The sequence below is a fragment of the Pristis pectinata genome, chromosome 34 (assembly GCF_009764475.1).
Source record: "Pristis pectinata isolate sPriPec2 chromosome 34, sPriPec2.1.pri, whole genome shotgun sequence".
NCBI lineage: Eukaryota > Metazoa > Chordata > Chondrichthyes > Rhinopristiformes > Pristidae > Pristis > Pristis pectinata.
The window spans coordinates 1313745-1324080 of record NC_067438.1 but is presented as its reverse complement, the minus strand read 5'-3'; the positions used below and the strand labels follow the sequence as shown (position 1 = coordinate 1324080).

The window sequence follows — 10336 nt, the reverse complement described above, 5'->3', positions numbered from 1 at the left end:
ATGGCTGCGGGCTCGTCCAGCCTGAGCTTGGGGGATGAGCTGAACTGCCCGATATGCCTGGAAATCTTCATCGACCCGGTGATGCTGGACTGCGGTCACGACTTCTGCCGCCAGTGCATCCTACAGTGCTGGGAGAGGGAGAAGAAAGCCTTCTGCCCGGAGTGCGGCGAGGTGTTCCGCGACAAGAACCTCAAGGCCAACCGCGCTCTGGGCGTGCTCTCCAACAAGATCCGCAACCTGAACACCAAGGACCCGGTGGACCCCAGCAAACCCTTCAACCCCTTCTGCGAGGAGCACCAAGAGGAGCTCAAATTGTTCTGCGAGACCGACAAGAAGCTCATCTGTGTGATGTGCCTGGACAGACGCGACGGCCGCAGCCACAAGGCGCACAACTTCATGCTCATCAACGAGGCAGTGGAGATCTACAAGGTAAGATGGCAAAGTCCTGCCTGCCCAGAGCTCAATCCAACATAGCAACACCCAGTAAATATATATGAGAGAGAGAGAAAGAGAGAGAAATTGAGAAGAGGAAAAAGAGAGGAGATGGAGAGTAATTGAAAGGGGTAGGCAGAGAGAGGGAGAAAGAAAGAGAGATAGATAAAAAGATAAAGATCGATAGTGAGAGGGAGAACGAGAGAGAGAGAGTGCTGCTTGATTCTTCCGCAACGGAGGAATAGGGGAAGGTTTATAACGCATGAAACCTGCCCCATTAACCACTGTTTATTAACCGTTGAATATTAACGTTAATCCTCTTATCTCAGTTTCCTCTTCTCTGCCTTTCAACGAATGAATCCAACTCAATCCTACATAACAGGGATCAGACAAAGGAGAGCGATGCGGTTTCGCACTTTCATCAGAGGGCTGTCAATTCTCCCACACTTCTCTCGGTTCTCCAAGACGCCGGAATGGCGCCACAGGAACCAAAGGCATAAACACTCGACGTTAACGCTCCCGCCCCAGAACCCTGAACCGTCCCATAGCAGAACTCCGTCCGACATTACAATGGTTGACCAGTATACCTGTGGACAACGGAAGCAGGCCCCGTCGTTCATCAGCACAGTGACAAACCTTTCACCCAGAGCTTTGTAGGACATCCCATGCGCTATCGAAGCCAAAATCATCAATCATTAACGATACATTGATGATTTAACGTTTAATTTTCCTACTCATTCTGTTAACTATGAATTTTAACTATTGTGTTACCTGCTAACTATTAACTCTATTCATAACTAAGGCTGACACGGTGGAACCTTATGATGGGGGGAGCTCGCTGATTTGATTTCCTGTGTTGGCGCCCTATTTTAGGGCTGTGTAGAATGAGAAACGATGTTACAGCTTTGTACAACTCCCTGAATGGCAACAGCTGGTTCCGCGGTATTTTGTCTCCCCAACCTCCCGACTGAAGCACCGAAGCAGTTTATATGCTTATAGCTAGTTGAAAACGGCAGAGACATTTCAAACAGTTGTTTGAAGCGCTCAGGTTGCGGGCTGTATTGAAGAGCAAAGGAACAAGATCATGATGAACTTCCGCTGCAGTAGCCACAGCTAGAAGAATGTGTCCAGTTCTGGGCGCACACTTTAGGAAAGATAGGAAGGTCTTGGAGAAAGTGCACAAGAGATTCTAGATGAAGCTGTTTGTCGCTCCAGGGATGAGGAACTTTACTTATGTAACAGGCTAGAGAAGCTGCGTTATTCTTCTTGGAACGGGGGCGGGTGTGGTTGAGAGAGGATCTGATGGAGGGATTTAACACCATGAAGGGTGCACCAATCGGAGAGAAAAAGACCGTTTCCTTTGGCGGAGACGTCAAGAATCAAGGCAGATAGTGTTATAATAAGCAGCAGAGTTAGAGCGTCAGAGGCTCAGGGGAGACCTGACAGAGGTGCTTTTTAAATTATGAGAGGCATAGATCGAGCAGACAGAATCTTCAAACGCGCTTAGATAGTGGGTGGGGGAGTTTAAAGGCGGCGTGAGGGGCAAGTTTTTTAGGCAGAGAGCTGTGGGTGCCTGGAATAGGTTACCAGGGGTAGTAGTGCAAGCAAGCAGCTTGATGGAGTTTTAAGAGGCTTTTAGACATACACATGGATATGGAGGGAATGGGGGAATGTGGATGATACACAGGAGGAGGACATTTAGTGTAAATTGGCATCAAGGTCGGCACAACATCATGCGCCGAATGGCCTGTCTGGTGCTGTACTGTTGTATGTTCTCTGGTTGTGGTCTGGAATATATTGGCAGGAGAGTGGAGCAGAGGTTGTTCACCTGCAGCATTCCAAAAGAAAGATGGATAATAACCTTAACGGAAAAAATGTGCATGGTTATAGGAGGTGTGGGGGAGAGTGGGACCAGCAGGAATTCAACAGGCCAAATGTTCTGCTTTGTTGCTGCGATTCTATTGTGCTGTGAACTGTTGACCCGCTGCAGGAGAAGATGAGGGCCAATCTGCAGTCTCTGAACCAGAAGAAGACCTCGGTGCAGAACGTCCTCCTCAAACAGCAGCAGAGTATCTCAGAGATCCAGGTATGTGCTCACCGTGTGGGCGCGCACCTGTACGTTGGGGCGTGCCTGTTTGGGCGTGCCTTTGAGTGTGTGAGTGCGCGCACGTCTGTGTGTATGGGAGGCATGCGCCTGTGTGTAGGGCATGGTGGAGCGGGGTGGGGGGGGGGGGAGTTGGTGGTGAGGAGGTGGGAGGGTGAGAGAGCCATTGTTTATGTGTCTGTATGTCTATGTTGGGGGAGAACTCTCGGGCTAAATGAAATGCCCAGCTGAAATGTCACACCGCACATTCCCTACCCTCCCTTTACATTCAGGAACAGTCCAACAACCTACAGAAGCACATCACGTCGGAATTTGCCAAACTGCGCACTGTCCTGGATGAGAAGGAACGCTTGCTGGCCAAAGAACTGGCCGACCAGGAGGAGGACATCCTGAAGAAGATGGAAACCAACCTCCGGGACATTCAGGAGCACTTGAATGAGACGGAGGAGAAATTGTCCAATGTTCAGACTCAACTCACTCAACAAGATGCCTTTATCTTGTTGAAGGTAAATGGAGGGTTGGATCTAGACGCATACTGTGGTTATTGGAAGCCCAAGATTATGGGCAGGTGTACTCAGGACTTAGAGAAAGACGTTGGTTAGTATCCCCATTCTCTTTTATTGGTATTGGTATTGGTTTATTATTGTTCCTCTTGCATACCCTCAATACAGATCACTTCATTACGCAGTGCGTTTAGGTGGTACAAGAGAAAACAATAACAGAATGCAGAATAAAGTGTAACAGTTACAGAGAAAGTGCAGCGCAGGTAGACAAACTCGGGGCAGAATTAGCTGCTCTTTATAAAAAAAGGACTGTAGTATCATTTGTCTGTCATTTGAATGTTTTAGTTTGCAGATGCACTCTCATTAACTTATGAGGTGTATCCTGTATAGTGAAAGATCACCGACTGCACATGTAGCAAGCATGTAGCACAGGGGATGGAGATAAGCTGGGTGCAGAGTGCGTGTATCGGACAACCACCCTGTTCATGTGCTTGAAACTGCTGCAGCGTATTCCAAGGAGAAGATTAATCCTGCCTGCACTAGTAACCTCAGCAGGTACGTGATAATACATATCAACCCCTCACTGGGGAAGGCGGACAGCCGTCACAAACAAAATCAGTAAAACAACCGCATTTCGACGGCACCTGTCCCCGCCGCAGTACGTCCCAAAGCTCATCATGGTTAGTGAGCAGTCAATGCAGGAAGCTCAACAAATGAGTTGCACACAATAAGGTCCCACAACAGCATTCTGATCACGACCACAGATCATGGTTTAGTTATGTTTATTGTGGGATAAATAAAGGGAATTGGAAATGGTAAATTGGTTTATTATTGTCACTTGTGCCGCGGTACAGTGCAAAGTTCCTCTTGCATACAGATCACTTCATTACATCAGTGCATTGAGCTAGTACAAGGGAAAACAATAACAGAGTGAAGAATAAAGTGTAACAGTTGCAGAGAAAGTGCAGCGCAGGTAGACAAACTCAGGGGAGAATTCGCTGCTCCTTTTTTAAAAAGAAAACAGGGACTGTGGTATCATTTGTCTGTCTGAGCGGACGGTGGGATTTCAGTTTAACATCTCAATCTAACAGCGTTGGCAATCTCTCAGCGTGGCTCTCCCTCGGCTCCGCCCCTCCGTCAGCGTGGCGCTCCCTCGGCTCGGTCCTTTCCAGGCCACGGCGCTCTCTCCAATATGCACTGGGATTTCCAGCCTGATTATCGTGCTAGAGGAGGACTTGAACCCATGGCACTCTGTAACTGACGTGGCCATAATTCCGCTTCCCATTTTGGCCGTTGGCTGCCAACGGACCTTGTGATTTTGATATCTCCCGTATTGGGGGCACTTCTGACAACTTTAGTGAACCGCACGTCCCACGCCGCGCAGCGCTGAACTGCCTGACCTTTCACAATCCGCCTCCCTACAGCTGTTCGGAAACACATGTGTTCTCTTTACTTTCAGGAGGATCCAGACAAGGGGAAGAGGTAGGAATCATCCTTCACTGAAATAAATATAAATCCGTATTTCACTCGCACCTTCGGGTTCTAATGCCTCACGTTTCTGCCATCAGTGACAGTAATTATCAGACGACAGTGTCCGAGGGCAAACTCCCGCTGGGGTCATTCAAAGGACCGATCCAGTACAGAGTATGGCGGGACATAATGGAAGTTATTAACCCAGGTAAGGCATTGTTTTGTTGCTAAAACTCTTCCAAGTCCAAAAGAATACCCAGCACGGGACAGCGCAGTGATGTCGCCTGTATGTCCCTGAGACCCAACTCTAAATTCAAATCCAAATCCAACCAGATTTTCGATCCTGTTGATTAATTAAGTAGGAAAGCTGGTCAGTACCGGAGAGCAGGACTAATGAATCGTAAAAACCCTTTGTTGTCCTTCAGGAAAGGGAACCTAACCGCCGCTCCCGGTCCCACCTTTAAGTGAACTCACACTCACGGATTCATTCTTAACTGTCCTTGGAAGTAACCGGTAAACCAATTGTACAAATCATCTACCACAATCAAATCAAGAATAAAATCATCTGGATCACCCGACACTGACCTCGGCCCCTCTTTGGGCACAGATGTTCTCAACTCCCTCACTCTACAGCATCCTGGATGTGAACATTTGGGTTTTGGTGCCTGAAGTTGGACAGCTGTCCCACAAACTATTCAAACAACTGGTTGTTTTCGTGAAACCTTACCTTACAGGCAACACAACTCACAACCCCGAGGTATATCCTGTCTCCCTAGAAGAACAGACACACAAGAAATGGTGCCACAATGGAAGGTAGGCGGGAAGGAGAGGCCTTGGGGGACCTCAGCATTGGCTCCAGACTCAGCAAATCTCATAAATGAGGTCAAATATGGTCAGGGAGACCTCCTCTTGATCACCACCCACCGCCCTCCTTAAGCTGACGAGTCAGTGCCACTCCGTGTTGGGGAAGCACCGAAAGTAGTAAGGGTGCAGAATGTCCTCTGGGCGGGGACTTCACTATCGGTAGCACCAGCAATGACCGGGCCGGGCGAGTCCAGAACAGAGCTGCCAGACTGGGTCTGTGGCAGGGAGTGAGGGTAAACCTATTTGATCTTGTGCTCACTAATCGACCTCTAGCAGATCCATCTCTCCATGAGGCATTGGTAGAAGCAACTACCACACTGTCTTTATGGAGACAAACTCCTGTCTTCGAACTGAGGACACTCTCAATCGTGCTATGTGGCACTACAGATATGTTAAACAAAGTCGTCTCAAAGCTGCTCTGGTAGCTAAACTCTCTGTGCCCATGAGGTGCTGTGGATCATGAGCAGCACAGCAATCGCATGGCCCAGCATATCCATCACTCTACCATAACTATCAAGCCATGGGACCAACTCTGATTCAAGGAAGAGTGCAGAAGGGTATGGCAAGAGAAGCACCAGGCATATAAAAGAATGATGAGGTGCCAGCCAAGTGAAGCTGAAACACAGGGCTACATGTGTGCTAAACAGCAAAAACAGCGTGGAAATAGTCAGAGCTAAGCGATCTCAAGAGTTGGGAATCAGATCCAAACGCTGCAGTCCTAGAAAATATCCTTGTGAATGGAGATGGACGATTAAAACATCCCCAGCCTCAAAGGTAACAGGGACCACCATAACAACAATAACGATGAGACGGAAATATTTGCAACCATGCTCAGTCAGATACATCTTCGCTTCCTCCCGGGATATCCATAAGCCAGGCTTCAACCAATTCCATGTCAAAGAATGGCACAAGCTATTGTTTATAGCAAAGATTATGGGATTTATAGCATCTAGGCTATGGTGTTGTTATCCAGGATTAGCTGCAACTTAAGCCTAAACGCACATCTAGATATGTACAGTTAAACATTGGCATCTAAATGACAATGTGTAAAACTGCCCACATATGGCCTGTTAACAAATATATATATAAAAAAGACAAATGCAATCTAGCTAATTACCGTCCAAGCAGTCTACTCTAAACCATTGGCAAAGTGACGGAAGCCAAAATCGACAGTGCGGTCAAGTAGCACTTAGTCACCAATAATCTACTCACTAATGTCCAGTCTGGGGTTTCCTAGGACCACTTGGCTCCATAGCTCATCACAGCCTTGGTTCAACATGGACCAACGAGCTGAATTACAGATTCAAGGTGACTACCCTTGATCACACTTGGAGGATTTGTACAGTTCTGGCCGCCACACTAAGGGAAGGATGTGATTAAGCTAGAGGGGGTGCAGAAGAGATTCACAAGGATGTCGCCTGGACCGGAGAGACTAAGTTATGAGATGAGTTTTGAAAGGTTGGGGCTTTTGTCACTGGATCAAAGGAAGCTGAGGGGTGACCTTGTAGAGGTTTATAAAATTATGAGGAGCGTAGATAGGATAGGTAGTGTCTTTTCTCCAGGGTAAGAGAGTCTAAAACTAGACAGCATAGGTTTAAGGTGAAAAGGGAAAGATTTGAAGGGGATATTAGGGATAGATTTTTCACACAGAGGGTGGTGTTTCTATGGAAAGAGCTTCCATAGAAGGTGGCAGAGGGAGGTAAAATTGCAACGTTTCAAAAAGCATTTGGATAGGCACATGGACAGGAAAGTTTTGAAGGGATATAGGCCAAAAGCAGTCAAATAGGATTAGCTTGGTCGGCATGGGTGAGTTGGGTCAAAGAGCCTGTTTCTGTGCTGTATAACTCTCTGGATCTATGACATTAAGGCAACTTTTAAAAGTGTGTGGCATCAAGGAGACCCGGTAACACTGAAGTCCACGGACATCCAGAGGGAAACACTCCAGTGGTTGGAGATTTATTATATCACCTCACTAGTTGGTTAGGACAGTGTCCTAGCCCCATTTTCAGTTGCTTCATCAATGACATGTCTTTCATCTTAAGAAGTGGAGATAGTCACAAGCCACACACCTTCCTTCACCGCTTGGACTACGTCCTGGAATTCCTTCCCTAACAGCAGAGTGGCAGCTCCTTCGGCAGAAGGACAGCAGTGGTTCAAGAAGGCAGCTCATAACTAACCTCTCAAGGGCAATTGGAAATGGGCAATACACGCTGGCCTGGCCAGCGACGCCCATTCATGTAAATGAATCCAAATTACGTGACATTTTCGAACTTATATGCTTAACTTAATGCAGGACATTAAAGAAACATCACGCAAGATTGCTCGGTAAGTGGAACACTGCAAGAAACAAGTAGAACCTCGGGAATGTATTGTGCCCAAACCCAAGTGGTAGCAGCTCGTACATTGTCGGTGGTGGTAAACGCAAAGGAGCTTTCAATGAATGAGCACTTGGGGATTCCTGGCTGGTGGATCCAAAACACGTGCATCATGGCAAAGTGTAAATTAATGGAATGATACTGCGCGGGAAGAGGCCATTCGGCCCATTCTGTACTGGAATTCTGATGGCATAATCCAATTGATTGCCTTCTCCGTGGCCAAGCAGTGGTTATGTATCTGTTCTTCGATCGGCATCCCGCAGCTCCGCGCTGCAAACCAACACAGCAAATTGCGTTAAACAAGGATCCCTGACTGCCTCCGTTGCTCGAGTCTCATGCCGTTTGATCGGGTGCCCGAGAAAAAACAGTGGGCATCACTGGGAAACACACGAATGACTGGAGTCACACAAAGGAGGATAGTTCTGTTGGCGGCGGTAATCTCTCTCTCCAGCCCCGCGTCCGCCTAGTTAACAACCTTTTATGCCGTTAGAAACTCTTTCTCCTTACTTTGTGAAACTAGTTCATGATTTTGAAGGTCTTGATTAAAGTCCCCTGAAATTTCTCTGCTTTAGGGAACATCATCTCAGCCTCTCCATGGGACGGCTGCATGGGGTCCTTCACATCAACCTTCCCTGAACCTCTCCTACTGTCATAGGGTCACTGCCACAGTGTGGTAGTCAGATTTGGTGGCTTGTTCAACATTAATTAGTAACATAACGCATTTTATTCTGAGCCCGGGGATTCAAGGGGAAATTGCAACGCACTTCTTGGATGCCACTTCCCACATTTCGACGGTAGCAAGGCGCAGACCACTTTTTGTCTGTTAACCTCACTGGGAGATCCCGAAACAGGGGTTTATGTAAATGCAAGACTTTTTTACCTCCCTGCCTCCGCTGATGAAACTTCCCTGACAGGTCCCACAAGTTTCATCTCCCTTGCAAAATCTGATAGGAAAGGTTATCAGGTAAAGTAACTCTGGCAAAGTATGAAACAAGCTGACCTTTACTATTGAATCACACGGTGATTCTTCAATCAGTTTCTTAAGGCTATTTTTACAACCCATCCAATTATTTTGTAGTTTTGCCAGTGAGTTAACTGGGGTGGGGAGAAGAAAAGGGGTTGTCTGGGATGTGATGGACACCAAGAGACATGGAGCTGTGCCGGCTGGGGTGGTGGTGGTGGTGGGGGGGGGGGGGGGGGGTGCGGATGAATAACAAAAGATGGGTCCAGAGGAGGTGTGACAGGGAACAGACAAATGGAATCCGAAGTTAGGGGGAGAGAGAACATATCTGAACGAAAGAGCCGTGAGATCCAGGCTGGGATATCTGATCACCTGAATGTTAGATTCAATCCCAATGCCTACATCCTGTAAAGGTTTGCAAGGCCAGAATCGTTATAGCAACGATCTTGTTGCAGAATTCATACTGTTCAGTATTTCACTGCCCAGACTGTCTTCAGTAAACAAGCACCTGTTAATTCACCGCAAACCATTTTCCTGGCCTGGTTCACTGACAAGCTCTTATGTCTGACCCTCTCTCCAGCTCCCGCCTCTCTGACTCTGGACCCGAGCACAGCCCATCCGTCGCTCATCCTGTCCGAGGACCGCACCAGTGTCAAACTCGGAGACAAAGTCCGGGCGGCCTCGGAAGCACTGGAGGTGCCCGACCGTGAGCTCAGCGTTCTGGGAGCCATGGGATTCTCATCGGGGCGCCACTACTGGGAGGTGAACGTGGGCAGCAAGACTGCGTGGGACCTGGGCGTGGTCAAAGATGTCATCCGAAAGCGGGGCTCAAGATCAGCGCAGGACACCGGATACTGGGTTTTGACCTTAAAGAATGGAAGTGAATATTGGCTTTCGACTTCAACCCCCACGCGCATTTCGGTAAACTCCAAGCCCAAGAAGGTTGGGATGTACCTGGACTATGAAGGTGGACAATTGTCCTTCTACAACGCGAGCAACATGTCCACACTCTTCACTTTCACTGACAATTTCTCCGGCAAGATATTTCCTTACTTCAGTCCAGGTGGTAATGAGGACAGGAAAAATTCGGAACCTCTAATTATCGTTCAGTTCAAGAACCATTAACAACCGTTCGCCAATCATTGTTTAGTTCTTCGGCCGCACTGCAGGCGCTATTTTACTCGCTGGTGTTTCTATGTGATAATCCCAAATGTGAATCCTTCTAATCCACGTGGAGCTAACACACTGTGCGCGCTGGGCTCCACGACAGCTTTTACCCAGCTCTCTGTTCTGCCCCCCTGACCCACACCCCTCGCCTGCAGGGCTGACTTGGGAGGTTCTGGAACTGCTTGGCTCAGTTCCTCTCCGTCCACGGTCTGGCATCTGTTAGTGAATCACTCGGGGTGGGAGCGGTATTCCAGATTACCCTGGCGTGGAACCATGTGTAACCACCGTAAATCGAGCCACTGATTCCCTTTAATGTGTGGGTTCTCACCTCTGTACCGATAACATATAAACACAGAGGGATCTGAGGTAAACAGACAGGTGGGTGAGAAGGAGGCGCTTCCCTCAGCAGAGGTCAGTGACCAGGGCCACGGGTTACTTGAATTGGCGGAAGGACTAGCGG

General features: G+C 48.1%; 1 protein-coding gene across 1 annotated transcript; it reads left to right on the top strand.

Annotated features, from left to right (window-relative positions):
* On the top strand, positions 1-9834 carry LOC127585798 (zinc-binding protein A33-like). Its single transcript, XM_052043496.1, has 6 exons — positions 1-429; positions 2423-2518; positions 2809-3042; positions 4499-4521; positions 4608-4717; positions 9290-9834. The coding sequence occupies exons 1-6, from the start codon at positions 1-3 to the stop codon at positions 9832-9834; spliced, it is 1437 nt and encodes a 478-aa protein (XP_051899456.1).
* The last annotated feature ends 502 nt before the right edge of the window (positions 9835-10336 follow it).

Coding starts and splice junctions, on each gene's coding strand:
- LOC127585798 (XM_052043496.1), top strand. CDS start 1: ATGGCTGCGGGCTCGTCCAGCCTGAGCTTGGGGGATGAGCTGAACTGC. Junction 430..2,422: donor AGGCAGTGGAGATCTACAAG/GTAAGATGGCAA, acceptor GACCCGCTGCAG/GAGAAGATGAGGGCCAATCT. Junction 4,718..9,289: donor AATGGAAGTTATTAACCCAG/GTAAGGCATTGT, acceptor CCCTCTCTCCAG/CTCCCGCCTCTCTGACTCTG.